The following is a 25,877-nucleotide window of genomic DNA, read 5'->3' as shown; positions in this document are numbered from 1 at the left end:
TACTCTGTAACACGTTAAACATGTGTAGATGTTTCCTGTTATTCCCTTCCATATCACGATATCCTGATCATTCAGTTATACTGTCTGTATTTCGCCATAAGTTGGAATCATGTTTTTGTTATTTATCTCAATGATTATGTCACAGGGTGGAAAAGTGAGTTGAGCAGGCAGAGTGAAGCAGAGGGAAAAAGTATATTTTTAACATGTATATTAATACGTCATGGTTTACAGTCGTCACCGTAGGCCAGCAGGCAGGTTGCAGCAAGGATCCACCGAAAGCAAATGTTTCACACAAAAATAAATAAACCCACTCATAGCAAACAACAAAGTCCCCTTGAGCATAAAGTCCTCCAATACCTGCCAGAAGCTCTCCCACATGGTGTCCTTGTGCAGCCAGAGCCGTTTTTGAAGTCTTCTAGTTCTTGTAGTCTGCTTTTGTCTAGTTCCCTCTATGGTCCTGGGATGTCAATGAGGACTAGATTAGTATTTAGGACATTCTCAGGACATTCAGTGTATCAGTTGTCAGGATGTCTATAATAGTCCCAAAGAAACGTCACTAGGATGTTGAAAAGGATCCTGTCCGTCAGTGGTTAGATTCCAGCATTTTACAGAAGTATCTCTTGTGTTCCCTCCATGAATGCCCGGTCATGATACAAGCAGCCCTGTTGATGATTAACTGGAGCTGGTTGAGATCTGTTTTATCGCATCGATGTGGGGCTGGAAGTCAAACTATGGCACAGTAGTGCAGGTGACTAGTTATCATGGTATGGTAAATTGTTAGGAGGATGTCCTTGGAGACGAGGGGGGTGGGCAGGGTCATTGACTTTGTGACTGGTGTATAAATGAATCAATCAGATTCAGTTGTCTACAGAGCTTTTACCTACATCAGCATCAACAGTGACCTTGTTTTTTTAAGGTAAGAGGATATTACAATCTAATACTATTTGGAATTGTCTTCTATTACGTTATATGTTCTGCCTTACACAACCACACATTAACTGTTGATTTTCATAACAGTTATTTCATAATAATAATGTCTTAATTCAGCAGTGGGTTGAATTCAGATGGGCGTGATGTTCCCATAATCCAACCCTTTACTTAAATGTATGCTACTGTGTTTGCAAGGAGGCTGTGATTGCAAAGAGACAGCAAGCTGGACTGTATTTTATACTTGTATTCTATTTTTAAAAAGTAGCAAGGTCACGAAAGGATAATGCTAAGAGTAACGCAGCACCTCTCATTGTTCTCTCCGCTAATACTATACTCTCTTGAATTACGTTCCTTATTAAGTAGAAATTGTGCAGAAATGTAAAAGACTGTTACAATAAAATAAGTGCCCTTTAAAGATTGCATGGAAAATTCAATATATGAATAAATTATTTCTAAGCAGTCTAAAATCAGCATTTTGACATGTCCCTTTTCTGAGGAAGATTTTAACCTGAAAATGTTCCAGTTTTCGCTATCATTGTAAAGCCCTTGTTACTTTGCTGCTTTGACAATATAATTTCCGAAGACTATTATTAATTTCACGAGAATAATGATTCATTTACGTTTGACTCTCATTTTCAAGGTCAACCCTGTTAAGGGAACTGAACTTTCAAATCAAATCAAATCAAATTTTATTAGTCACATGCGCCGAATACAACAGGTGTAGTAGAACTTACAGTGAAACGCTCACTTACGAGCCCCTAACCGACAGAGTTTTAAGAGTTTTAAAAAATCTGGATAAGAATAAGAGATAAAAGTAACAAGTAATTAAAGAGGAGCAGTAAAACATAATATACACAGGGGGGTGGCGGTACAGAGTCAATGTACGGGGGCATCGGTTAGTTGAGGTAGTATGTACATGTAGGTAGAGTAAATTAAAGTGACTATGAATAGATGACAAAAGAGAATGGCAATGGTGTGTGGGGGGGGGGGGGGGCAGTGTGGATAGTCTGGGTAGACATTTGACTAGATGTTCAGGAGTCTTATGGCTTGGAGGTAGAAGCTGTATAGATGCCTCTTGGACCTAGACTTGGCGCTACGGTACCGCTTGCCGTGTGGTAGCAGAGAGAACAGTCTATGGCTAGGGTTGCTGGAGTCTTTGACAATTTTCAGGGCTTTCCTCTGACACCGCCTGGTATAGAGGCCCTGGATGGCAGGAAGCTTGGCCCCAGTGATGTACTGGGCCGTTCGCACTACCCTCTGTAGTGCCTTGTGGTCGGAGGCCGAGCAGTTGCCATACCAGGCAACCAGTCAGGAAGCTCTCGGTGGTGCAGCTGTAGAACCTTTTGAGGTACCACATGGGGGCTGCCCGTCAGGAAGTCCAGGATCCAGTTGCAGAGAGAGGTGTTTAGTCCCAGGGTCCTTAGCTTATTGATGAGCTTTGAGGGCACTATGTTGTTGAACGCAGAGCTGTAGTCAATGAATAGCATTCTCATATAGGTGTTCCTTTTGTCCAGGTGGGAAAGGGCAGTGTGGAGTGCAATAGAGACTGCATCATCTGTGGATCTGTTGGGGCGGTACGCAAATTGGAGTGGGACTATGGTTTCTGGGATGATGGTGTTGATGTGAGCCATGACCAGCCTTTCAAAGTACTTCATGGCTACAGATGTGAGTGCTACGGGTCGGTAGTCCTTTAGGCAGGTTATCTTAGTGTTCTTGGGCACAGGCACTATGGTGGTCTGCTTAAAACATGTTGGTATTACAGACTCGGACAGGGAGAGGTTGAAAATATAATTGAAGACACTTGCTAGTTTTTAGTTTATTTTTATTTTACCGTTATTTTACCAGGTAAGTTGACTGAGAACACGTTCTCATTTACAGCAACGACCTGGGGAATAGTTATAGGCGAGAGGAAGGGGATGAATGAGCCAATTGTAAGCTGGGAATGATTAGGTGACCATGATGGTATGAGGGACAGCTTGGGAATTTGGCCAGGACACCGGGGTTAACACCCCTACTCTTACGATAAGTGCCATGGGATCTTTAATTACATCAGAGAGTCAGGACACCCGTCCCATACAAAAGACGGCACCCTACACAGGGCAGTGTCCCCAATCACCACCCTGGGGCATTGGGATTATTATTTTTTTAGACCAGAGGAAAGAGTACCTCCTACTGGCCCTCCAACACCACTTCCAGCAGCATCTGGTCTCCTATCCAGGGACTGACCAGGTCCAACCCTGCTTAGCTACAGAAGCAAGCCAGCAGTGGTATGCAGGGTGGTATGCTGCTGGCCAACCAGTTGGTCAGCACATGCTCGCAGTACATGTCCTGGTAATCCGTCTGGCTCTGCGGCCTGAATGTTGACCTGTCTAAAGGTCTTACTCACATTGGCTGCGGAGAGCGTGATCACACAGTCTTCCGGTACAGCTGGTGCTCTCATGCATGTTTCAGTGTTATTTGCCTCGAAGCGAGCATAGAAGTAGTTTAGCTTGTCCGGTAGGCTTGTGTCACTGGGCAGCTCTCGGCTGTGCTCCCCTTAGTAGTCTGTAATGGTTTGCAGGCCCTGCCACATCCGAAGAGCGTCAGAGCCGGTGTAGCACAACTCGATCTTAGTCCTGTATTGACCCTTTGCCTGTTTGATGGTTCGTCGGTGGGCATAGCGGGATTTCTTATAAGCTTCCGGGTTAGAGTCCCGCTCCTTGAAAGCGGCAGCTCTAGCCTTTAGCTCAGTGCGGATGCTGCCTGTAATCCATGGTTTCTGGTTTGGGTATGTACGTACACTCACTGTGGGGACGACATCATCGATGCACTTATTGATGAAGCCAATGACAGATGCCATTGGAGGAATCCAGGAACATACTCGAGGCTGTGCTAGCAAAACAGTCCTGTAGCTTAGCATCTGCTTCATCTGACCACTTTTTATTGATCTAGTTGCTGGTGCTTCCTGCTTTAATTTGTGCTTGTAAGCAGGAATCAGGAGGATAGAATTATGGTCAGATTTGACAAATGGAGGGCGATGGAGAGCTTTGTATGCGTCTCTGTGTGTGGAGTATAGGTGGTCCAGAGTTATTTTCCCTCTGGTTGCACATTTAGCATGTTGATAGAAATGAGGTAAAACTGATTTAAGTTGCAGTGGTCTAAGGCACTGCATCGCAGTGCTAGCTGTGTCACCAGAGACTCTGGGTTCGAGCCCAGGCTCTGTCGCGGCCGTCCACGACCGGGAGGTCCATGGGGTGACGTACAATTGGCCTTGCATTGTCCGGGTTAGGGAGGGTTTGGCCGGTAGGGATATCCTTGTCTCATCGCGCACTAGTGACTCCTGTGGCGGGCCGGGCGCAGTGCATGCTGACCAGGACACTAGGTGCAAGGTGTTTCCTCCGACACATTGGTGCGGCTGGCTTCTGGGTTGGATGAGCGCTGTGTTAAGAAGCAGTGCGGCTTGGTTGGGTTGGGTTGTGTTTCGGAGGACGCATAGCTCTCGACTTACTGACAATTGGATACTACGAAATTGGGGAGAAAAAGGAGGTAAAAAAATAAAACATTTTAAAAAATATTTACGTTTCCCTGCATTAAAGTCCCCGGTGCCGTCTCTGGGTGAGCGTTTTCTTGTTTGCTTATGGCAGAATACAGCTCATTCAATGCTATCTTGGTGCCAGTTTCTGACTGTGGTTGTATGTAAACAGCTACAAAGAATATAGATGAGAACTCTCTCGGTAGGTAATGTAGTCTGCAGCTTATCATGAGAAACTCTACCTCAGTTGAGCAATGGCTCAAGACTTCCTTAGATATCATGTACCAGCTGTTGTTTACAAAAATACATAGACCGCCGCCCCTTGTCTTACCAGACGACGCTGTTCTTTCCTGCCGGTACATCGCGTAACCAGCCAGCTGTACGTCGATATTGTAGTCGTTCAGCCACGACTCCGTGAAGCATAAGATGTTACAGGTATTAATGTCCCGTTGGTAGTTTAATCTTCCCAATAACTCGCCCATTTTATTGTCCAAAGATTGCATGTTTGCAAGCAGAATTGAGGGGAGTGGGGGTTTATGCGATCGCCTCCTACTCCTCAGAAGGCAGCCCGCCCTCCGGCCTCTCTTTCTCTGCCTCCTCTTCACGCAGATCACTGGGGTCGGGGCCTGTTCCCGAGGGAGCCGTATATCATGAAAGAAAAAAAAGGATCCTGCTAGTCCGTGGTGAGTAATCGCAGTCCTGATATCTAGAAGTTATTTTCGGTCAAAAGAGAGGGGAGCGGCTACATTTTGTACAAAAATAGTAAAACAATAAGTTACAAACAACGCAGATAAGCAAACAAAGAACAATCCGTTGGGGGCACGTAAAACATCTGCCTTCTGCTCCGGCGCCATTTCGTTTTAATATGGTGATTACTTTTTTATTAATAAAAACATGGCGGAAAACTGAGAGGGTTGAGCAAAACACATCAGCCCTGTTACACATGGATGACAGGCTAGAAATGTAAAAATATTATATACATTTTGAAGTTGAACATTTGCTCTTTATAACAGTGTTCAAATGAGTTTAAAAGAACAGTAAAACATTTTTTAAATGATACTACCCAAAATGCACTCTCTTCGTGTTTATTGTTCTTCTTACGAAGTGAGTAAAACAATATTTGAAATGTTTTTCTTTGTTCATGTGAGCTGAATTGATAAAAAATATAAATTGTGATTGAATTGCAGCCTAACAGATTGTTTCAGTGTTTGTGTCAATGTTTCTGTGGACTAGTTCCTATCAGACCTGTTGACTTGCTCTGGGCTCTTCCTCCAGGATGATGAGATCGACCACGATGTTCCTCTTGTTGACTCTCCTGGGATTGGCATGCTCTATTGGCTCTACAGTCCCAAGTAATCACATTTTTAATTCCCTTTCCTCCTGTTAACTAGATAGATACAGAGCTGGTCTCAGAGCATTTCATATTATTCTGTACATAAATCTGAGACACTCCATTTAGTATGATATGTTATGTTTGGTATGGTTGCATAAGACACAGTTATGTATCGCAAAAACGAAAGTAGGGTGGCTGGTTGTGGTGGATGGATGGGTGTATAACATGAACGTCTAACAAGCCAAAGCTTGCGCGTTCGAATCTCTTAATGGACAACTCTAGCATTTTAGCTAATTAGCAACTTTTCAACTTACTACTTTTTAGCAACTTTGCAAATACTTGGCACATTAGCTAACCTTTCTCCAAACCCTAACCTTTTAGCTAACCCATCCCGTAACCCTAACCTTAACCCTTTACTACCTAACCTAACTCCTAAACTTTACCCTTAACCCTAACCCCTAGTCTAGCTAATGTCAGCGAGCTAGCTAATGTTAGCCACCTAGCTAGAATTTGAAAACGTAATATATGTTTTGCAAATTCGTAACATATCATACATTTTGCAAATTCGTAACATATCACATACATTTTTCAAATTTGTAACATATAATACGTTTTGCAAATTTGTAACGTATTGTACGTTTTGCAAATCCGTAACATATAATACGAATTGTAACATATCATATGAAATGGGTGATGGACATCCACAAATTAATACATACCATACGTAACATATTGTCACGAATTTACATCCAGAATAATACGAAATGCTCTGAGAGTATGTTTAGATATTATGTCCTTTAGATTAACAGGGCTAGATCTCTTACTATGAAAAGTGAGGCTATATTATATCTCAATGTATTTATGGCACCAACAGGCAAATTTACAGTGCCTTCGGAAAGTATTCAGACCCCTTGACATTTTCCACATTTGTTACATTACAGCCTCGTTCTAAAATTGATTAAATTCATCTACACACAATACCCCATAATGACAAAGCAAAAACAGGTTTTTAGACATTTGTGCAAATGTTTTAAACTTAAGAAACTGAAATATTACAATTACATAAGTATTCAGACCGTTTACTCTCTACTTTGTTGAAGCACATTTGGCACTTGTACAGTACAAATTTGGCACACCTATATTTGGGGAGTTTCTCCCATTCTTCTCTGCAGATCCTCTCAAGCTCTGTCAGGTTGGATGGGGAGCGTCGCTGCACAGCGTCGCTGCACAGCGTCGCTGCACACCGAAGCAACTCCTGTATTGTCTTGGCTGTGTGCTTAGGGTCCTTGTCCTGAAGTGAACCTTCACCCCAGTCTGAGGGCCTGAGCGCTCTGGAGCAGGTTTTCATCAATGATCTCTCTGTACTTTGCTCCGTTCATCTTTTCCTCGATCCTGAGTGGTCTTCCAGTCCCTGCCTCTGAAAAACATCCCCACAATGTCTGTGTGGGTGGACCATTTCAGTTTGTTGTTGATGTGTACACCGAGGAACTTAAAACATTCCACTTTCTCCACTGCTGCCCCTTCGAGTGTCCACTGCTGCCCCCTCTGCTGTTTCCTGAAGTCCATGATCATCTCCTTTGTTTTGTTGACAATGAGGAAGAGGTTGTTTTCCTGACACCACATTCCGAGTGCCCTCACCTCCTCCCTGTAGGTTGTCTCGTTGTTGTTGGTAATCAAGCCCACTACTGTTGTGTGATCTGCAAACTTGATGATTGAGTTGGTGGCGTGCATGGCCACGCAGTCGTGGGTGAACAGGGAGTACATGAGGCGGCTGAGCACACACCCTTGTGGGGCTCCAGTGTTGATGGTCAGGGAGGTGGAGATGTTGTTTTCTACCTTCACCACCTAGGGGTGCCCCGTCAGAAAGTCCCGGACCAAATTGCATAGGGCGGGGTTGAGGCCCAGGGCCTTCAGCTTGATGATGAACTTGGAGGGTACTATGGTGTTGAATGCTGAGCTGTAGTCAATGAACAGCATTCTTACATAGGTATAACCTCTTGTCCAGATGGGATAGAGCAGTGTGAAGTGTGATGGCGATTGTATCGTCTGTGGACCTGTTAGGGCGGTATGCAAACTGAAGTAGGTCTAGGGTGGCCACTAAGGTGGAGGTGATATGATCCTTGACTAGTCTTTCAAAGCACTTCATGATGACAGAAGTGAGTGCTACGGGGCGGTAGTCATTTAGTTCACTTATCTTTGCCTTCTTTGGTACAGGAACAATGGTGGCAATCTTGAAGCATGTGGGGACAGCAGACTGGGAAAGGGAGCGATTGAATATGTCCGTAAGCACACCCTCAGCTGGTCTGCGCATGCTCTGAGGACGCGGCCAGGGATGCCGTCTGGGCCAGCAGCCTTGGAAGAGATGCCACAGATCGGGCTGCCTTTTGAGAATCCATAGGCGAGCGAGTGAACTCCCACTGCCATCAATTCCACTTGCTAACATGTAATCATCGGAAAATAAAATTGATGATCTCCGATTACGATTATCCTACCAACGGGACATTAAAAACTGTAATATCTTATGTTTCACAGAGTCGTGACTGAACGACGACACGGATAATATATGTGGCTGTCATTTTCAATATACTGGCAGAACAGAGAGGCTACGTCTGGTAAGACGAGGGGTGGGGGTGTGCGTATTTTTGTCAATAACAGCTGGTGAGTGATGTCTAATATTAAAGAAGTCTCGAGGTATTGCTCGCCTGAGGTAGAGTACCTTATGATAAGCTGTAGACCCCACTATCTACCAAGAGAGTTCTCAACTCTGTTTTTCTTATCCGCCTATTTACCACCACGGACCGATGCTGGCACTAAGACCGCACTCAACCAACTCTATAAGACCATGAGCAAACAAGAAAATGCTCATCCAGAAGCGGTGCTCTTAGTGGCCGGGGATATTAATGCAGGCAAACTTAAATCAGTTTTACCAACTTTTTACCAGCATGTCACATGTGCAACCAGAGGAAAAAAAACTCTAGACCACCTTTACTCCACACAGAGATGCATACAAAGCTCTCCCCCACGCTCCATTTGGCAAATCTGACCATAATTCTATCCTCCTGATTCCTGCTTACAAGCAAAAACTCAAGCAGGAAGCACCATAGACTCGCTCAATACGGAAGTGGTCAGATGACACGAATGCTACACTACAGGACTGTTTTGCTAGCACAGACTGGAATATGTTCCGGGATTCATCCAATGGCATTGAGGAGTATACCACCTCAGTCATCGGCTTGATCAATAAGTGCATCGACGACGTCGTCCCCACAGTGACCGCGCGTACATATCCCAACCAGAAGCCGTCGATTACATCACATCCGCATTGGGCAAAAGTCTAGATGTAACGGTTTTCTGTATGAGAAGGAGAGTCGGACCAAAATGCAGCGTGTAGATTGCGATCCGTGTTATAATAAACAAACGTAAAACACGAATCAATACAAATACTACAAAATAAAGAACGTAATGAACGTAACGAAAACCTAAACAGCCCTATCTGGTGAAAACACATAGACAGGAACAATCACCCACACACACACAGTGAAACCCAGGCTACCTAAATATGGTTCCCAATCAGAGACAATGACGAACACCTGCCTCTGATTGAGAACCATATCAGGCCGAACATAGAACTGGACAAACTAGACATGTAACATAGAATGCCCACTCAGATCACACCCTGACCAACCAAAACATAGAAATATACAAAGTAAACTATGGTCAGGGTGTGACAGTACCCCCCCCCCCCCCCCCCCCAAGGTGCGGACTCCGGCCGCAAAACCTGAACCTATAGGGGAGGGTCTGGGTGGGCATCTGTCCGCGGTGGCGGCTCTGGCGCTGGACGTGGACCCCACTCCATAATAGTTTTAGTCCACCTCCTTAGCGTCCCTAGATAGGTTACCCTCCTTAATGACAGCTCGGGACAGAGGGGCAGCTCGGGACAGAAGGGCAGCTCGGGACAGAGGTAGCTCGGGACCTGATGGGTAGCTCAGCACTGAGAGGAAGCTCAGCACTGAGAGGAAGCTCAGCACTGAGAGGAAGCTCAGCACTGAGAGGAAGCCCAGGCGGGTAGTTGGATCTAGCAGATCCTGGCTGACTGGAAAATCTGGAAGAGTCTGGTCGACTGGCAGATCTGGAAGAGTCTGGTCGACTGGCAGATCTGGAAGAGTCTGGTCGACAGGCAGATCTGGAAGAGTCTGGTCGACTGGCAGATCTGGAAGAGTCTGGTCGACTGGCAGATCTGGAAGAGTCTGGTCGACTGGCAGATCTGGAAGAGTCTGGTCGACTGGCAGATCTGGAAGAGTCTGGTAGACTGGCAGATCTGGAAGAGTCTGGTAGACTGGCAGATCTGGAAGAGTCTGGTAGACTGGCAGATCTGGAAGAGTCTGGTAGACTGGCAGATCTGGAAGAGTCTGGTTGACTGGCAGATCTGGAAGAGTCTGGTTGACTGGCAGATCTGGAAGAGTCTGGCTGACTGGCAGATCTGGAAGAGTCTGGCTGACTGGCAGATCTGGAAGAGTCTGGTTGACTGGCAGATCTGAAAGAGTCTGGTAGACTGGCAGATCTGGAAGAGTCTGGTTGACTGGCAGCTCTGGCTGCTCCATGCTGACTGGCTGCTCCATGCTGACTGGCAGCTCTGGCTGCTCCATGCTGACTGGCTGCTCCATGCTGACTGGCAGCTCTGGCTGCTCCATGCTGACTGGCTGCTCTGGCTGCTCCATGCTGACTGGCTGCTCCATGCTGACTGGCTGCTCTGGCTGCTCCATGCTGACTGGCGGCCCTGGCTGCTCCATGCTGACTGGCGGCCCTGGCTGCTCCATGCTGACTGGCGGCCCTGGCTGCTCCATGCTGACTGGCGGCCCTGGCTGCTCCATGCTGACTGGTGGCTCTGGCTGCTCCATGCTAACTGGCAGCTCTGGCGGCTCCTTGCAGACTGGCAGCTTTGGCGGCATCCTGCAGACTGGCAGCTCTGGCGGCTCCTTGCAAACTGGCAGCTCCTTGCAGACTGGCAGCTCCTTGCAGACTGGCAGCTCCTTGCAGACTGGCAGTTCTGAACAGGCGGGAGACTCCAGCAGCGCTGTAGAGGAGGAAGGCTCTAACAGCGCTAGACAGGCGGGAGACTCCGACAGCGCTGGAGAGGAGGAAAGCTCCGGCAGCGCTGGACAGGCGAGGCGCACTGTAGGCCTGATGCGTGGTGCTGGCACTGGTGGTACTGGGCCGAGGACACGCACAGGAAGCCTGGTGCGGGGAGCTGCTACCGGAGTGCTGGGGTGTGGAGGTGGTACTGGAAAGACCGGACCGTGCAGGCGCACTGGAGCTCTTGAGCACCGAGCCTGCCCAACCTTACTTGGTTGAATGCTCACGGTCGCCCTGCCAGTGCAGCGCAGGCGAACCGGAGACACCGAGCGCAAGGCTGGTGCCATGTAAGCCGGCCCAAGGAGACGCACTGGAGACCAGATGCGTAGAGCCGGCTTCATGGCATTAGGCTCGACGCTCAATCTAGCCCGGCCGACACGCGGAGCTGGAATATACCGCACCGGGCTATGCACCCGCACTGGAGACACCGTGCGCACCACTGCATAACACGGTGCCTGTCCGGTCTCTCTAGCCCCCCGGTAAGCACAGGGAGTCTGCGCAGGTCTCCTACCTGGCGTAGCCATACTCCCTGTTAGCCCCCCCCCCCCCCCCCCAAGAAATTTTTGGGGCTGCCTCTCGGGCTTCCTTCCGCGCCGCCGTGCCTTCTTCGCCAACTCCATTCTCTGATAACCTTCCGCGCACTGCTCCATCGAATCCCAGGCGGGCTCCGGCACTCTCCCTGGGTCGACCGCCCACCTGTCTATTTCCTCCCAAGTCGTATACTCCATACTGTACTCCTCTTTGGGCTGCTCCTGTTGTTTCTTCTCCCGCTGCACCTTTGGGCGGCTACACTCCCCTGGTTTAGCCCAGGGTCCTCTCCCGTCGAGGATTTCCTCCCATGTCCAGAAATCCTTATTCCGCATCTCCTCTTTTCGCTGCTGTTGCTGCCTGTTGACACGCTGCTTGGTCCGTTGGTGGTGGGTGATTCTGTAACGGTTTTCTGTATGAGAAGGAGAGTCGGACCAAAATGCAGCGTGTAGATTGCGATCCATGTTTTAATAAACAAACGTAAAACACGAATCAATACAAACACTACAAAATAAAGAACGTAATGAACGTAACGAAAACCTAAACAGCCCTATCTGGTGAAAACACATAGACAGGAACAATCACCCACACACACACAGTGAAACCCAGGCTACCTAAATATGGTTCCCAATCAGAGACAATGACGAACACCTGCCTCTGATTGAGAACCATATCAGGCCGAACATAGAACTGGACAAACTAGACATGTAACATAGAATGCCCACTCAGATCACACCCTGACCAACCAAAACATAGAAATATACAAAGTAAACTATGGTCAGGGTGTGACACTAGAGCGGCCGCGTTCAAGGAGCAGAATACAAAAATCCCGCTATGGCCTTAGACGAACCATCAAACAAGCAAAGCATCAATACTGGATTAAGATTGAATCCTACTACACCGGCTCTGACACTTGTCGGATGTGACAGGGCTTGTGAGTGACTACAAAGGGAAACCCAGACTAGAGCCGCCCAGTGATGCGAGCCTACCAGACGAGCGAAATGCCTTTTACGCTCGCTTCGAGGCATGCAACACTGAAGCACCAGCTGTTCTGGATGACTGTGTGATAACGCTCTCGGTAGCCGATGTGAGCAAGACCTTTAAACAGGTCAACATTCACAAAGCCGCGGGGCCAGATGGATTACCAGGACGTGTACTCAAAGCATGCACGGACCAACTGGCAAGTGTATTCACTAACATTTTCAACCTTTCCCTGACTGAGTCTGTAATACCTACATGTTTCAAGATCCTCAAAAAGTTCTACAGCTGCACCATCGAGAGCATCTCGCCTGGTATGGCTCCTGCTCACCATCTGACCATAAGGCGCTACAGATGGTAATGCGTACGGCCCAGTGCATCACTGGGGCCAAGCTTCCTGCAATCCAGGACCTATATAATAGGCAGTGTCAGAGGAAAGCCCATAAAATTATCAGAGACTCCAGTCACCCAAGTCATAGACTGTGGTACCGGAGCACCAAGTCTAGGACCAAAAGGCTCCTTAACAGCTTCTACCCTCAAACCATAAGACTGCTGAACAACTAATCAAATGGCCTACTCTGCTGCTACTCGCTGTTTATTATCTGTGAACAGTCACTTCACCCCTACTGACATGTTCAAAAGACCTCAACCATGTGACCTCAATGAAATGTATGAAATGTATCATACAGCCCTTTTTACATCAGCCAATGTCACAAAGTGCTATACAGAAACCCAGCCTAAAACAGCAAGCAATGCAGATGTAGAAGACCTCTAACCTGTACACCCGCACACTGACTCGGTAGCGGTACCACCTGCATAAAGCCTTGTTATTGTTATATTATTGTGTTACTTTTATTATTATTTTTAACTTTAGCTTATTTGGTAAATATTTTCTTAACTCTTCTTGAACTGCACTGTTGGTTAAGGGGTTGTAAGTAAGAATTTCATGGTAAGGTCTACACTTGATTTCGGCGCATGTAACAAATAAAGTTTGATTTGATTTTCTGGGCACTGGGGTCTTGCTGTATCCTGGGGGGAACAAAACTGAGCTCCCTCCATTACCTCTAGGACTGCTCACGACTATACGGGAGTAACCTCTCTTCCCCCAGTCCCCTTCCCCATGTGCTTCTCTTCTGGCAACTTTATGGGACTCGTCCAGCTGGTGAGCAATCAGCCCCTTGATTACTCACAAAGCACAATCAGCACCAATTAGTCCTGGCCGGTGAGCCCGTCGAGACCTGGCACGTCCAGCAGAGGGAGTTGTCACCAGTTCTCGACAATTCTCCCCTTTGTGGCTGACCTGCTTGTACGCCACAACAAACAACATTTCCTAAATACAGGACGGCAGCCTTTTTTTGGTACAGGCCAGCTTTGATTTCAACGTCCATGGACATAGATTTTTGGTCTGGTCCGGACTAAATCTAAACCAATCATAGATTACTGTTTGGTTCAGATTTTGTCCAGTCTGGACCAGCCTTGACTTGGTCCAAACATAGTCTATAAACTAAATATTTTCAACTTTCATTTAGAACTAAAAATGAACCTGATTTCATTGTCCGGAAAATACATATTTCCACCTTTCATTCAGAACCTAAATTTAACCTAACTTCAAAGTCTGGAAAATATGTATTTTAGACATCTTTTTAATGTTATTTTGATTACTGGGACAATTTTAGTTTTGTGTTGCTGCAATATTAAATTCAAGAGTTGTAAAGGCCCAGTGCACTACTTTGTGAAAAAAATAAGTCTTTATATATTTTTTATTCAGATGTTTTAGGGGCTGCTAAAGCACCCTCAGGACCCCTACTTCCCGCGGCTATGTACAACAGCCTACATTCAATATTAATTATATCTAGTTATTCAGATAAAAAAAGATGTCCTGAGGAAAAATGGTAAGGGACCAACAGGGACCAACAGGGTGCTGGGTACAGTGGGTACAGTATGCCCATGCTACCCATGCTGGGGTTGCCAACTTCAGAAACAGCAGACTCATTCTTGAAGGCAGCACGCTTGACCAAAACCTGGCACAGTCATCAAGTTACTCTGCTTTCATTGTCAAAACTCCTGAAAGATGCTTGGTTGTTCTAGTCCACATGCTCTTCTTTTAATACGCAGAAAGTAGGTATCCAACCTTCCAGTTCTGGAACATTGTTATTGAATTTGAAAGACTGTGCACACAGAACTAGACATTTTGGTCTTTATGTTGAAACATAAGATGCCTTGGCACCCTGGTTCTTTGCACTGGACAGAATGAACTACGCTAGGTGGATTCCTATTCACATCCGAGACATTAAAGCTACCAGCTAACATCAGAAAAAAATTATCTGACTTCTGGGTCCTGCCAAAAACACCATAAAAAGATCTAATGCATGCCAGTTGACCAAGCCCATGAACAGAACAATTAGCTGGTAAAAAAGGAACAGGGGGAGACATTGGTCTGACAGACATGGATGGTAGCAGGACCTGGGCCATTTTTAAACAAAATCTTCAACACAAGCAAAGTTCATCACCTCAGCAAACATTCAAAAAACAAGTAACCAGCTGTGCAACACAAGCATGGGGATTCAATTCCTAGATACATGTCCAGACCTTCTGGTTTTGGATAAGCACAAATTATATCATTTTATACTACTACAATTGCTCAGAGAAAAAGTAATGTTTTTTTCTCTCAAAAGTAGGGGTCAAAGTTATTGAGAACCCTAAAGATTCTTGGAAATAAAGTTTAGAATTTGGTCCTACATTCCGAGCACACAATGACTACATCAAGCTTGTAACAATACAAACTTGTTGGATGCATTTGCAGTTTGTTTTGGTTGTGTTTCAGATTATTTTGTGGCCAATAGAAATTAATTGGTAAATCCATTGTGTCATTTTGGAGTCTCTTTTAATGCAAATAAGAATAGAATACATTTCTAAACACTTCTACATTCATGTGGATGCTGCCATTTTGGTCACATATGCTCCTAAATATGTTGCTTTGCGACCTGCCATTTTATTTTGCATTCTGCGCATAGGAAAATAATCACCCAGATAAAAACTGTAATTATTAGGCTTCAATGTTCCGATGTTTTCAAGTGACCTGGAGAAATAAGTGAGCACAAATTCATTACTGTCATGGTTGAACCATTACTACAGTGAAAACGGATTGTTTCTAGCACAAACAGATAAAAAATATATGACTCATATTACCGAGCATACTGTCAGGCATTTGTTTACACCTTGTTCAGTCATGTAACCTCATTAGCTAGTTAGCTAACAATCTGGTTACTAAATTAACAGTATATACAAACATTTGTTTTTTTTTGCTAAAGAGGACTATCAGCAGATTAGAACACATGTTTATTCTGTTTTGACTGCATCTTTAAATTGCTCCTCTATACTCACTCAATGATGTGTTCACCTGCAGGAAATCTTGCCTTGCGTGGAAAAGCAACACAGTCAGACCTCATTGAGAACCCATGGCACGGTTTGAGTCATGCCTCCAATGCCATTGATGGGAACCGCGATTCACATTTCCATCATGGGTCCTGCACTGCCACTGACGAATCCACTAACCCCTGGTGGAGAGTGGACCTGCTTGATACCTACATAGTCACCTCCATCACCGTCACCAACAGAGGGGATGCTGTTCCTGAGAGGCTTAACGGGGCTGAGATACGAATAGGAAATTCTTTAGTGGACAATGGCATTCATAACCCTCTGTGAGTCAAGATACTGTGGTTTTTTAAATTGTATTTACAATGTGTTGTTACTGTTTATGTCCATGAAGAACTCAATTAGAGTGACCAGAATATACATAGTGGACATACTGTACATAAAAACCCATGCAGGCAAGACAGATAGAATCAAGCAATGATGGTGAAAAGTTTCAACCCCCCTCACAGGTTACCACCAGACCACATGCACAGTTATAGATATCAGCATATCATCTCCTGTGTCTTGTTACTTTAGTTTAAATAAAGTTAGATAGCATATGATGCAGTATCTTGACAGTGGTCAGTGAAACCCATTTCTCTCTCCAGGGTTAAAACAATTCCCTCTGTTCCAGCCGGCAGTTCTCTCACCCTTGCTTTTGACCCAAGTTTCGAAGGACGTTATGTGATTGTGGTTCTACCAGGCCAGCATAGACTTCTGACACTCTGTGAAGTGGAGGTTTACGGATACCTTGCCCCAACTGGTCAGAACTTATATTCATATATTTTATATATACTGTACCAACAGTGGCGGTTCTAGCTTGTATGGTTCCCTGGGCGAACCTTCCCTTCAGCGCCCCTTAACTGTCATTTTTATTCAGACATTTGGAACAACACAAATACATAATCATACAATTTAAAACTATATAAATATTAAACTATTTACAAAAATAAGACTCAATAATATCAAAAAGAGGCAACAAAGACAAATATAAACAAATTGTAGTATATAAATAAATAAATAAAAAGATAATCGAATTATTACACTATTACCCTATTGCTAACAAAAAACACACAAATAAAACTAAATTGCACAAATCCTTTATCATACAAATATACAAATATAATTATACACTTATAAAGAAGAGAACCTGATTATTACACTATTGCACTTCAAACAAGAAACACACAAACTAAATTGCACAACTGCCATCTAAACCCTGACCTTTCTTGCCTTCCTTGATGCAAAGTCATTAATTACATCCTCATAAGAAATCTGCCCAACAATTGCATGGTTAATAATGATGACATGAAGGCCACTAAGGTGTTCCTGTGGCATGGTGGACCTCAGGTAGGAGTTGATGAGCTTCTGCTTTGAAAAGATCCTCTCTGCTTCAGCTACGGTCACTGGAAGAGTAAGACAAAATATGAGAGCAGTCCAAAAATGTGGATACATTTCTGAGAGCTCCCTTTCGTGTATAAATATAAGCAGCTTAAACAGGGTCATGGTCTTCGATGGGAAGTCAGGCAAGTTCTTCAGTTCCTGTGCAAGCTCTCTGCCATCCAAGTCTGAGTGTTCGTTATAGTGCAGTGTCATACTAAGGGCCTCACATTGCTATGTCAACTCCTCATTTGAGAGACTTGGAAGGATGACCACACTCCAAACTTCTCTCCCACATTTTCTAATGTGGAAAATCTTTCCTGAAGGACTGAGGTTCCAGCATCAACAACAACATTGAAAAATGTCACCACCAGCTTCTTCAGGGCATCACTCAAAGGCTCATCAAATGATTCGTATGAAAAGTGCCGCTTTGTGGACCTCAGCCTTTTTTGTTGTAGAACAGCCATACCCTCGCAAATATCCATTCATACCCTCGCAAATATCCTTGGCTGACATTTGTGCAGTCATAAAGCCTGTTGCCCTGCAGTTGCTGAGACCTCTGTCTTTCTGAGAAGAATGACTGCAACATCCACATGCATACTGGGATCAGCTTGCTCACATGTTGGATCTGTCTCAAGATGTCATACCACATCACTGTACAGATGCTGAAGCGGTATGATCCCAGCTCCTCTGACAAGGACTGGGCCTCAATCTTTATCATAGGGTCTTTGGTTAGATCCCTCATCTAAATCAGTGCCTCTCTCACCGCTGCTGCCTGATACCTCAGTGGCTCAACACGTATGATAACAATTGCCTAATATATTCAATATGCTACAAACAGAGTGTGTGACTCTCTTTATTATTTTTTAGAGCTTAGTCAGCACCTCTACATACAATAATTTCTCTGGGTGTTCGCCAGCTCATGACACACCAACTCATTCCAGGGTTTTTCTTTATTTGTACTATATTCTACATTGTAGAATAATAGAGAAGACATAAAAACTATGAAACAACATATGGAATCATGTAGTAACCAAAAAGGTGTTAAACAAAAATATATTTTATATTTGGTATTCTTCAAAGTAGCAATCGTTTGCCTTGATGACAGCTTTGCACACTCTTGGCATTCTCTCAACCAGCTTCATGAGGTAGTCACCAGGTGTGCCTTGCTAAAAGTTATTTTGTGGAATTTCTTTCCTTCTTAATGCGTTTGAGCCGATCAGTTGTGTTGTGACAAGGTAGGGGTGGTATACAGAAGATAGCCCTATTTGGTTAAATACCAAGTCCATATTATGGCAATAACAGCTCAAATAAGTAAAGAGAAACGACAATCCACCATTACTTTTAAGACATGAAGGTCAGTCAATACGGAAAATGTTTTTTCAAGGGGAGTCACAAAAACCATCAAGCGCTATGATGAAACTGGCTCTCATGAGGACCGCTACAGGAAAGGAAGACCCAGTGTTAACTCTGTTGCAGAGGATAAGTTCATTAGAGTTACCTCAGAAATTGCAGCCTAATTAAATGCTTCACAGAGTTCAAGTAACAGACACATCTCAACATCAACTGTTCTGAGGAGACTGAGTGAATCAGGCCTTCATGGTCGAATTGCTGCAAAGAAACCACTACTAAAGGACACCAATAAGAAGAAGAGACTTGCTTGGCCAAGAAACACGAGCAATGGATATCAGACCGGTGGAAATCTGTCCTTTGGTCTGGTGAGTCCAAATGTGAGATTTTTGGTTCCAACCGCTGTGTCTTTGTGAGACGCATAGTAGGTGAACGGATGATCTCTGCATGTGTAGTTCCCACCGTGAAGCATGGAGGAGGAGGTGTGATGGTGTGGGGGTGCTTTTCTGGTGACACTGTCTATGATTTATTTAGAATTCAAGGCACACTTAACCAGCATGTCTACCACAGCATTCTGCAGCGATACGCCATCCCATCTGGTTTGCTCTTGTGGGACTATCATTTGTTTTTCAACAGGACAATGACCCCAAAACACACCTCCAGGCTGTGTGAGGGCTATTTGACCAAGAAGGAGAGTGACGGAGTGCTGCATGAGATGACCTGGCCTCCACAATCACCCGACCTAGACCCAATTGAGATGGTTTGAGATGAGTTGGACCACAGAGTGAAGGAAAAGCAGATATCAAGTGCTCAGCATATGTGGGAACTCCTTCAAGACGGGTGGAAAATAATTCCAGGTGACTACGCCATGTAGCTGGTTGAGAGAATGCAAAGCTGTCATCAAGGCAAAAGGTGGCTACTTTGAAGAATCTAACATCTAAAATATATTTTGATTTATTTAACACTTTTTTGGTTACTACATGATTCCATATGTGTTATTTCATAGTTTGATGTCTTCACTACTATTCTACAATGTAGAAAATAGTAAAAATAAAGAAAAACCGTTGAATGAGTAGGTGTGTCCAAACTTTTGACTAGTAGTGTATATATATATATATATGTATATATAGATTATGAACAGTGTGTTATAAGTACAACTTTTGTTATATTCTCTGTAATGGTAGTCTAAACATTAATCTCTACGATTACAGCGCATTAATATGCTTACACAAGTTCCAACAATTGTTTGATAAGATGATAGTTAATGTGCATTATGCTCTATTTTGTGCAGGAGATAATGTGGCTCTATATGGAAAGGCCACCCAGTCGTCTTTGAATGAGTTTGGCATTCCAGGCAATGCTATTGACGGGAATCGCAACGCTATTTGGATAGGAGGGTCCTGCACCCACACTCTACAGGACATCAACGCCTGGTGGAGGGTGGACCTTCTGAAGACCTACAAAGTGTTCTCCATCATCATCACCAACACAGTCGACAGTGTTCCCAGCAGACTCGATGGAGCTGAGATTCGCATTGGAGATTCCCTGAAAGACAACGGCATCAATAATCCTAGGTGAATTACTGTAGGAGAGTACCCAACCTAACCTGTCAGAAGGCTAGGTGGAGCTATGACCATATTAGTAAATTTATCCTGCCTACTTTACTTACCGGGTACCTTAAAGGGGTAATCTGCTTTTGGTACATCCATTTTTGGACTTTTAAATTAACGATTTTATACCAATTGATTCTTGAAGTATGTAGCTCATAAATACCTCATGAACTTAGTTCAACATTCATCAGAACCCAAAATATAAACTTGTTTTACTCCAATATTTGTAAACAATGTAGATTGAAATAAATACTGTGTTGTCTCAAAACATTGTTAAAACTGTCCTTTTGATGTCATGGTTGGTCAGTCCTTGCATCCATAGGAATTTGAAAGAGGTCACATTAATGCAGCCTCATCCCTCAGCTTTTTACCAAAACAATGGCGGGGTGGCCGCTTTTTTATTGTTTGAACTGCAGACGGGTGACTAGAGATAGTGGCTAGATATCAATTTGAAATTGATCAGAAGTTGCTATAGTAGTTTGTTTCTGTTTTATCCTGCAGGTGTGCTGTGATCTCCTCTATCCCAGCTGGCAATTCAAGCACCTTCCAGTGTCCGGGCATGGAGGGTCGATATGTCATCGTGGTCATTCCAGGGAGGAAGGAGTACCTGACCTTGTGTGAGGTGGAGGTGTACGGATCACCCCTGGATGGGACTGGGCCTACATGTAACTAAATCAGATCATTAATTCTTAACAGCACCCTGCAATGTTTGGGGAATGTATTGTCTTATGAAAACAATTCAACTTTTTAGTATACTATCACTATTCTGTAAGTTCGTCTTGCCCACTGTTTTTGGATGTTTGGGTATAAATTGACGAACACTTTTTGTAACACTTTATAAGAACAACTTTCATTAATTATTATGTAGCCTAGTTATTGGTTAGACAGTTATCATTCATACCTTGAAATGCATGTAATGCTGTAAAGTAATGCTATTATGTTAGAATGAATGGTCCCGCTTTAAATGACGTTCAGATTATAAAGGCTTCATAAAGCCTTAATAATGCCTTCATAAGCAGTACATAAATGTTTACAAAGCATCTATAACCATATGTCATGCTTTATAAAGGGTTCATAAATGTGGCAAAACTGTGTGACATAATCATCTATATCAAATGTGATATAACCCACTAAGTCAAATATGATATAAACATGTGCTTTATAAAGGCTGACGCTCTAAAGGGATGTCATCTTAGTCACATTACACCTAATCTCGTTCCCAGACACTTCCCCCAAATGCTCAGAAGGTCTGATGGACCAATGCATCAAACTTGGCCTTCATTAGTCAGGGTTAGGTTTCAAATCACATTTTAACAAGATAAAGTGTGGAAATGGGCAGGGTTTAGCCAAAATTATGACTTTTTTGTTTGTTAAGTAGTGACGATGACAAATACTTTACTCAGTAAGGTCACTGCTATAGAATTCTATAGTCACTCCCACTATGCCCAATTTTGAATGGTTGATATCCCAGGCGTCAATGTGCTGTGTGAGCAATAGCCTGAGAACAACATTACACCAAGAAACACTTACCTTGATGAAAGTCCCCAATCTAAAGAAATTGAAAGTGTCTTTCTTCTGGAACCAAGTTACATGTTCCTCAGTACACAAACAAGAAAACAACAAAAACGAGCCATACCACACAGTGCTGGGCCCTGTGAAGTCTTTGACACATTCACCCATTTCCCCGCTGAAAGATCAGCCACAAAATGTTGCCACCATTGTAACATGTTGTAATCAAGCCCTGGTCCCCAGCATGGGAACTACTCCAAATCATCTTGGTTCTGACACATAAACGCAAGCTTTGCAGGTCCATCAACCCATTTAATACCTCTCACACCCTACTGTAACCTGTGGATCATGAGAGAAACGTAATAAATCAGCAGAACGTTAATCACCTACTTATTAACACTTCACGTAGTGTCCAGTAATACTTAGTTTGAAATGAGACACCTTCGCATGACGCTGTACTTAATTTAAAATCAGTCTACTTTGGTCATTTATGACACATGCATAAATGCCTTATATCATATGACGCTGTACTTAATATAAGGTCAGACACCTTTGGTCGTTCCTAACACATGCATAATGGCTTAATGATGTTAACACAACTGTATTAACACTTAGGGAATTGGCATTAAATGATAAAACAAGAAAACATTAAAGAAATGTTTAAACCATACAGTACATTTATTTTATTTGTACATTTCTTAAACAATACAAATACATGACATTTCAAAAGGTCCAGCAATGCCATTACATTGAACATTACACAGGGCTGTGAATAGTCCAGCTTGTCCCTGAGCTGGCAGGAGAACGGTTCTTGCCTCCCTTCTTGCTGGAGGTACTGGGTGTTGGTTCCAACCTAAATGAACAACAAAGTTAGCAGGTCTGTTAGGAAAGGTCGTTTGTCACACCATCTAGATAAGGGCATTTCTGTGCTGCACAAGAAACTCTAAACAGGAAGATGGGAAACTCCATTAAATTTGTATTGTTACAATACAGCTATGAGACATGTATGTATGTAGGGGATATATATTTAGCTGAGCCTGCTAGCTAACTACATTTTGTCTAGCTAGTAATTGCTGTGAAGTCACCAAAATTATTTGAAATAATGATTGAGGTAGCTACAGTATGTAATCTAACTCAACACTTAACTACTACCAACACATTTAAATCACAATAAATAAAGGTTAACTTACTTGTTTTGGGATTTATTCCCATTCAAACTCCTAGAATTTTGGAAATGTTCCAAATAAAGTCCCCCACGTAATAGCAGAAAAGTCTCAAAAACCATTCATGATATATGAAAAATAATTGTCTAAATATTAAACATAGATTTTTAAGTGACATTTGCATTACATTTGGGTTTTAAAACATGTTCCAAGGTCAAATAAGTGCTCCCAATGCAAATCACCATATATAGAATACATATTGGCTTAGAGCAATAACTATTCTGGGTGCAGCAGTACAAGTATTGCAGGGAATACTCAATAGGGTCTGTAGAATGAATGTACAGTGGGGAGAACAAGTATTTGATACACTGCCGATTTTGCAGGTTTTCCTACTTACAAAGCATGTAGAGGTCTGTATTTTTTTTTTATCATAGGTACACTTCAACTGTGAGAGATGGAATCTAAAACAAAAATCCAGAAAATCACATTGTACGATTTTTAAGTAATTCATTTGCATCTTATTGCATGACATAAGTATTTGATACATCAGAAAACTGTATATATACGGTGTCATTTCATGGGGCTCAAAATCATTTCGGAATGTGGCCGGCCTTTTACTCTACCCATTCTATTGGCGGCCAGATCACATCATGAGTGCTTACTGCACTACAGAAAACCTGCTAACAAAACAACAGTGCAGAGCATGCTCACTGAATTAAAGAGCAACTACACTTACAAATATACGTTTCTTAGATTTTTCACAGACCTCAAAAGTCTGATGTGGTTTAAGAATTGTTGTGAACACAGAAAATGAAATGTTGTTTTTCTATTAAGAAAGTGCGAAAACACTGGGGGAAACCAGAAAGAATGGGGAAAATCTGAAACCCGGAAAAACAAAACCAAGAAAACAGAATTTGATGGGGAAAAGAAGTAGGCAACTACAACAAACAGACTAACGATTGTAAAAGGCCCTACCAAGGTTTTTTGCTTTGCATGACTGCACTTTAGAGTCTGTGTTCTCCTGCAGCACAGCATTTTGGGGGAAGCTGAAGTCAAGTCCAATATTGACTATGCACCCAAGAGGGAAAGAGGTTGGGCCAATCTAGAAATGACACTTTTATCCAAAGCGACTTATAGTCATACGTGAATACATTTTTACGTATTATAGGGTGTTGAATCGAATCGAACCCAATATCCTGCCGTTGCAATGCTCTACCAAGATGTATGACAGGGTTATAAATGCTTTGTGAAGCCACAATTGAATATGATTTATAAGCTCTTTATTAAGCGGTGCTCATGCCACCCTTTATAAAGCACAGGTTTGTATCATTTTTGACATAGTGGGTTTTGTCCGCTTAGACATTGGTGGTTATGGAGAACAGTTATGCCACATTTATGAACCCTTTATAAAGCATGGCATACGGTTATAGATGATGTGTAACACATTTATGTAGTGTTTATGAAGGTTTTAGGAAGCCTTTATAAGCTGCACGTCATTTAAAGTGGGACCAAATTCATGAATAAACTTAATTAATACATCTGGAATTGTTCCATTGTGTATTTGTGTATTTGGTTGTTTGTGTTTCTGGTATGTAATAGGTCAATAATCGGGCATTATGCCTTCATCCTTTGAACAACAATCCTCCCTTTGCCACAGTCTGTTCCCTCTGAAGTTGTAACCCTATCTTCTATTAGGGCCCGAAGTTATGGTTGGGATTACTGAAGATTATTTTATTGCATGCAACTTTATAACTTACCGGCCTCATATCATAGCACATTGCGAACAAGGTTTGAAGAACCATAAACATATGAAATGATTGGAGAGTCCATGCCCCAACGAATTGAGGCTGTTTTGAGGGGGAAAGGGGGTGAAACTCATTATTGGGAAGGTGTTCCTAGTTTGTCCACTCAGTGTTCATGTGGCCAGTGACCCATAACACCGTGAGAGTACTTCTAGTGGACAAAACAGGTTAAACCTTATTAGACAGCATATACACAGGCCTGAAATATCTCCTACATATGAGTTTTTCTCAATGCAAGACTGCTGTCAATGACTAACAAGGTAACAATAGTTAAAACAATGAATAAAACATGATATATGTAATGCATATTTATGTTATACTGCATTTTACAGCTTTGTTTTAAAGAAACCATTTTAGGCTCTGTTGCTGCACTCTCCTGGAAGTACAGGTTCACATATTGCAAGATGTGGTCCACTGCACTGAGCAGAAGGATGTCCGTGTTCTCCTCCATGTCCAGCTCAGATGAGTAGTTCTTCAGTGGGACAATGTAGGCGGTGGACATGCCAAGCAGAGCCCCAATCTTGGTCATCTACACACGTGTGCATGCACAAACATGGGTGCACACACACACGTTTGTTTCACTATCCTTGTGGGGACCAAACAATTTATTCCCATTCAAACTCCTACTTTCCCTAAACCTAACTCCTAAATCTAACCCATAACACTAATTCTAATCCTAACTGTGTCCCTGAACCTAACCACTAAACCTAAAATAGGTTTTTCCTTGTGGGAACCCCACTTCTCTGGATTTTCCTCATTTTACTATCCTAAGATTTCTGGTCCCCATGAGGATAGTAAAACCCCACCCCCCCCCCCCCCCCCCCCCCCCCCCCCCACACACACAAAACACACACACACAGTGATTAAATCATACTGTATTCTTGATATTTGGTTTGTTTTACTTCCAATATTTGAGATGAAATGAAGCTCCTCTTTTGAACCATCTGACGGTGCTGTTGTATTGGAAACATTTCTTCCACTTGGACACAGCAAACCGTGATTCTGCAATGCTGCTATATTTATTCAGCCTGGTAAAATGATTAGCAAAACATACAATTCGTTTTAAATTACCATTTAGGACTGACTTAGAGGTGGTTTTGGACTATACGCATGTGTACTGTATGCTATAGCATGATTATAGGGCAATGGCCAGGTTGACGTCATCAGGTTGTTCCACTGAGTCTTCCCAACACTCAAGGCCGTCTTAGTGTGTCTGTGAAGCTTCATCATGTCTTA

At 43.4% G+C, this 25,877-nt stretch overlaps 1 protein-coding gene across 5 annotated transcripts; it reads left to right on the top strand.

The window, feature by feature from the left end:
- Positions 1-363: 363 nt before the first annotated feature.
- Positions 364-24,958, top strand: LOC139392167 (fucolectin-4-like). 5 transcript variants are annotated; one of them, XM_071139965.1, is made up of 7 exons: positions 727-916; positions 5,002-5,124; positions 5,717-5,793; positions 15,820-16,114; positions 16,436-16,590; positions 19,849-20,131; positions 20,669-24,384. In XM_071139965.1, exons 3-7 carry the CDS (start codon positions 5,718-5,720, stop codon positions 20,838-20,840), a joined length of 981 nt encoding a protein of 326 aa, XP_070996066.1. In that variant the 5' UTR covers positions 727-916; positions 5,002-5,124; position 5,717; the 3' UTR covers positions 20,841-24,384. The 5 variants fall into 5 exon arrangements, with proteins under 5 accessions (XP_070996044.1, XP_070996066.1, XP_070996051.1 ...); XM_071139950.1 differs by having other exon boundaries at positions 814-916; positions 4,938-5,124; XM_071139974.1 differs by having other exon boundaries at positions 850-916; positions 5,051-5,124.
- Positions 24,959-25,877: the final 919 nt, after the last annotated feature.

This window comes from Oncorhynchus clarkii, chromosome 3 (assembly GCF_045791955.1).
Source record: "Oncorhynchus clarkii lewisi isolate Uvic-CL-2024 chromosome 3, UVic_Ocla_1.0, whole genome shotgun sequence".
Classification (NCBI taxonomy): Eukaryota; Metazoa; Chordata; class Actinopteri; order Salmoniformes; family Salmonidae; genus Oncorhynchus; species Oncorhynchus clarkii.
Note: the sequence above shows the minus strand (reverse complement) of the source record. Positions and strands in the feature narration are given on the sequence as shown.

Bases quoted from the DNA above. Each gene is read 5' to 3' on its own strand.
- LOC139392167 (XM_071139943.1), top strand. From the start codon at position 843: ATGAATCAATCAGATTCAGTTGTCTACAGAGCTTTTACCTACATCAGC. The intron at 16,591-19,848 runs GTCAGAACTTAT...TATTTTGTGCAG, and splicing joins CGGATACCTTGCCCCAACTG to GAGATAATGTGGCTCTATAT. The intron at 20,132-20,668 runs GTGAATTACTGT...TTTATCCTGCAG, and splicing joins AACGGCATCAATAATCCTAG to GTGTGCTGTGATCTCCTCTA.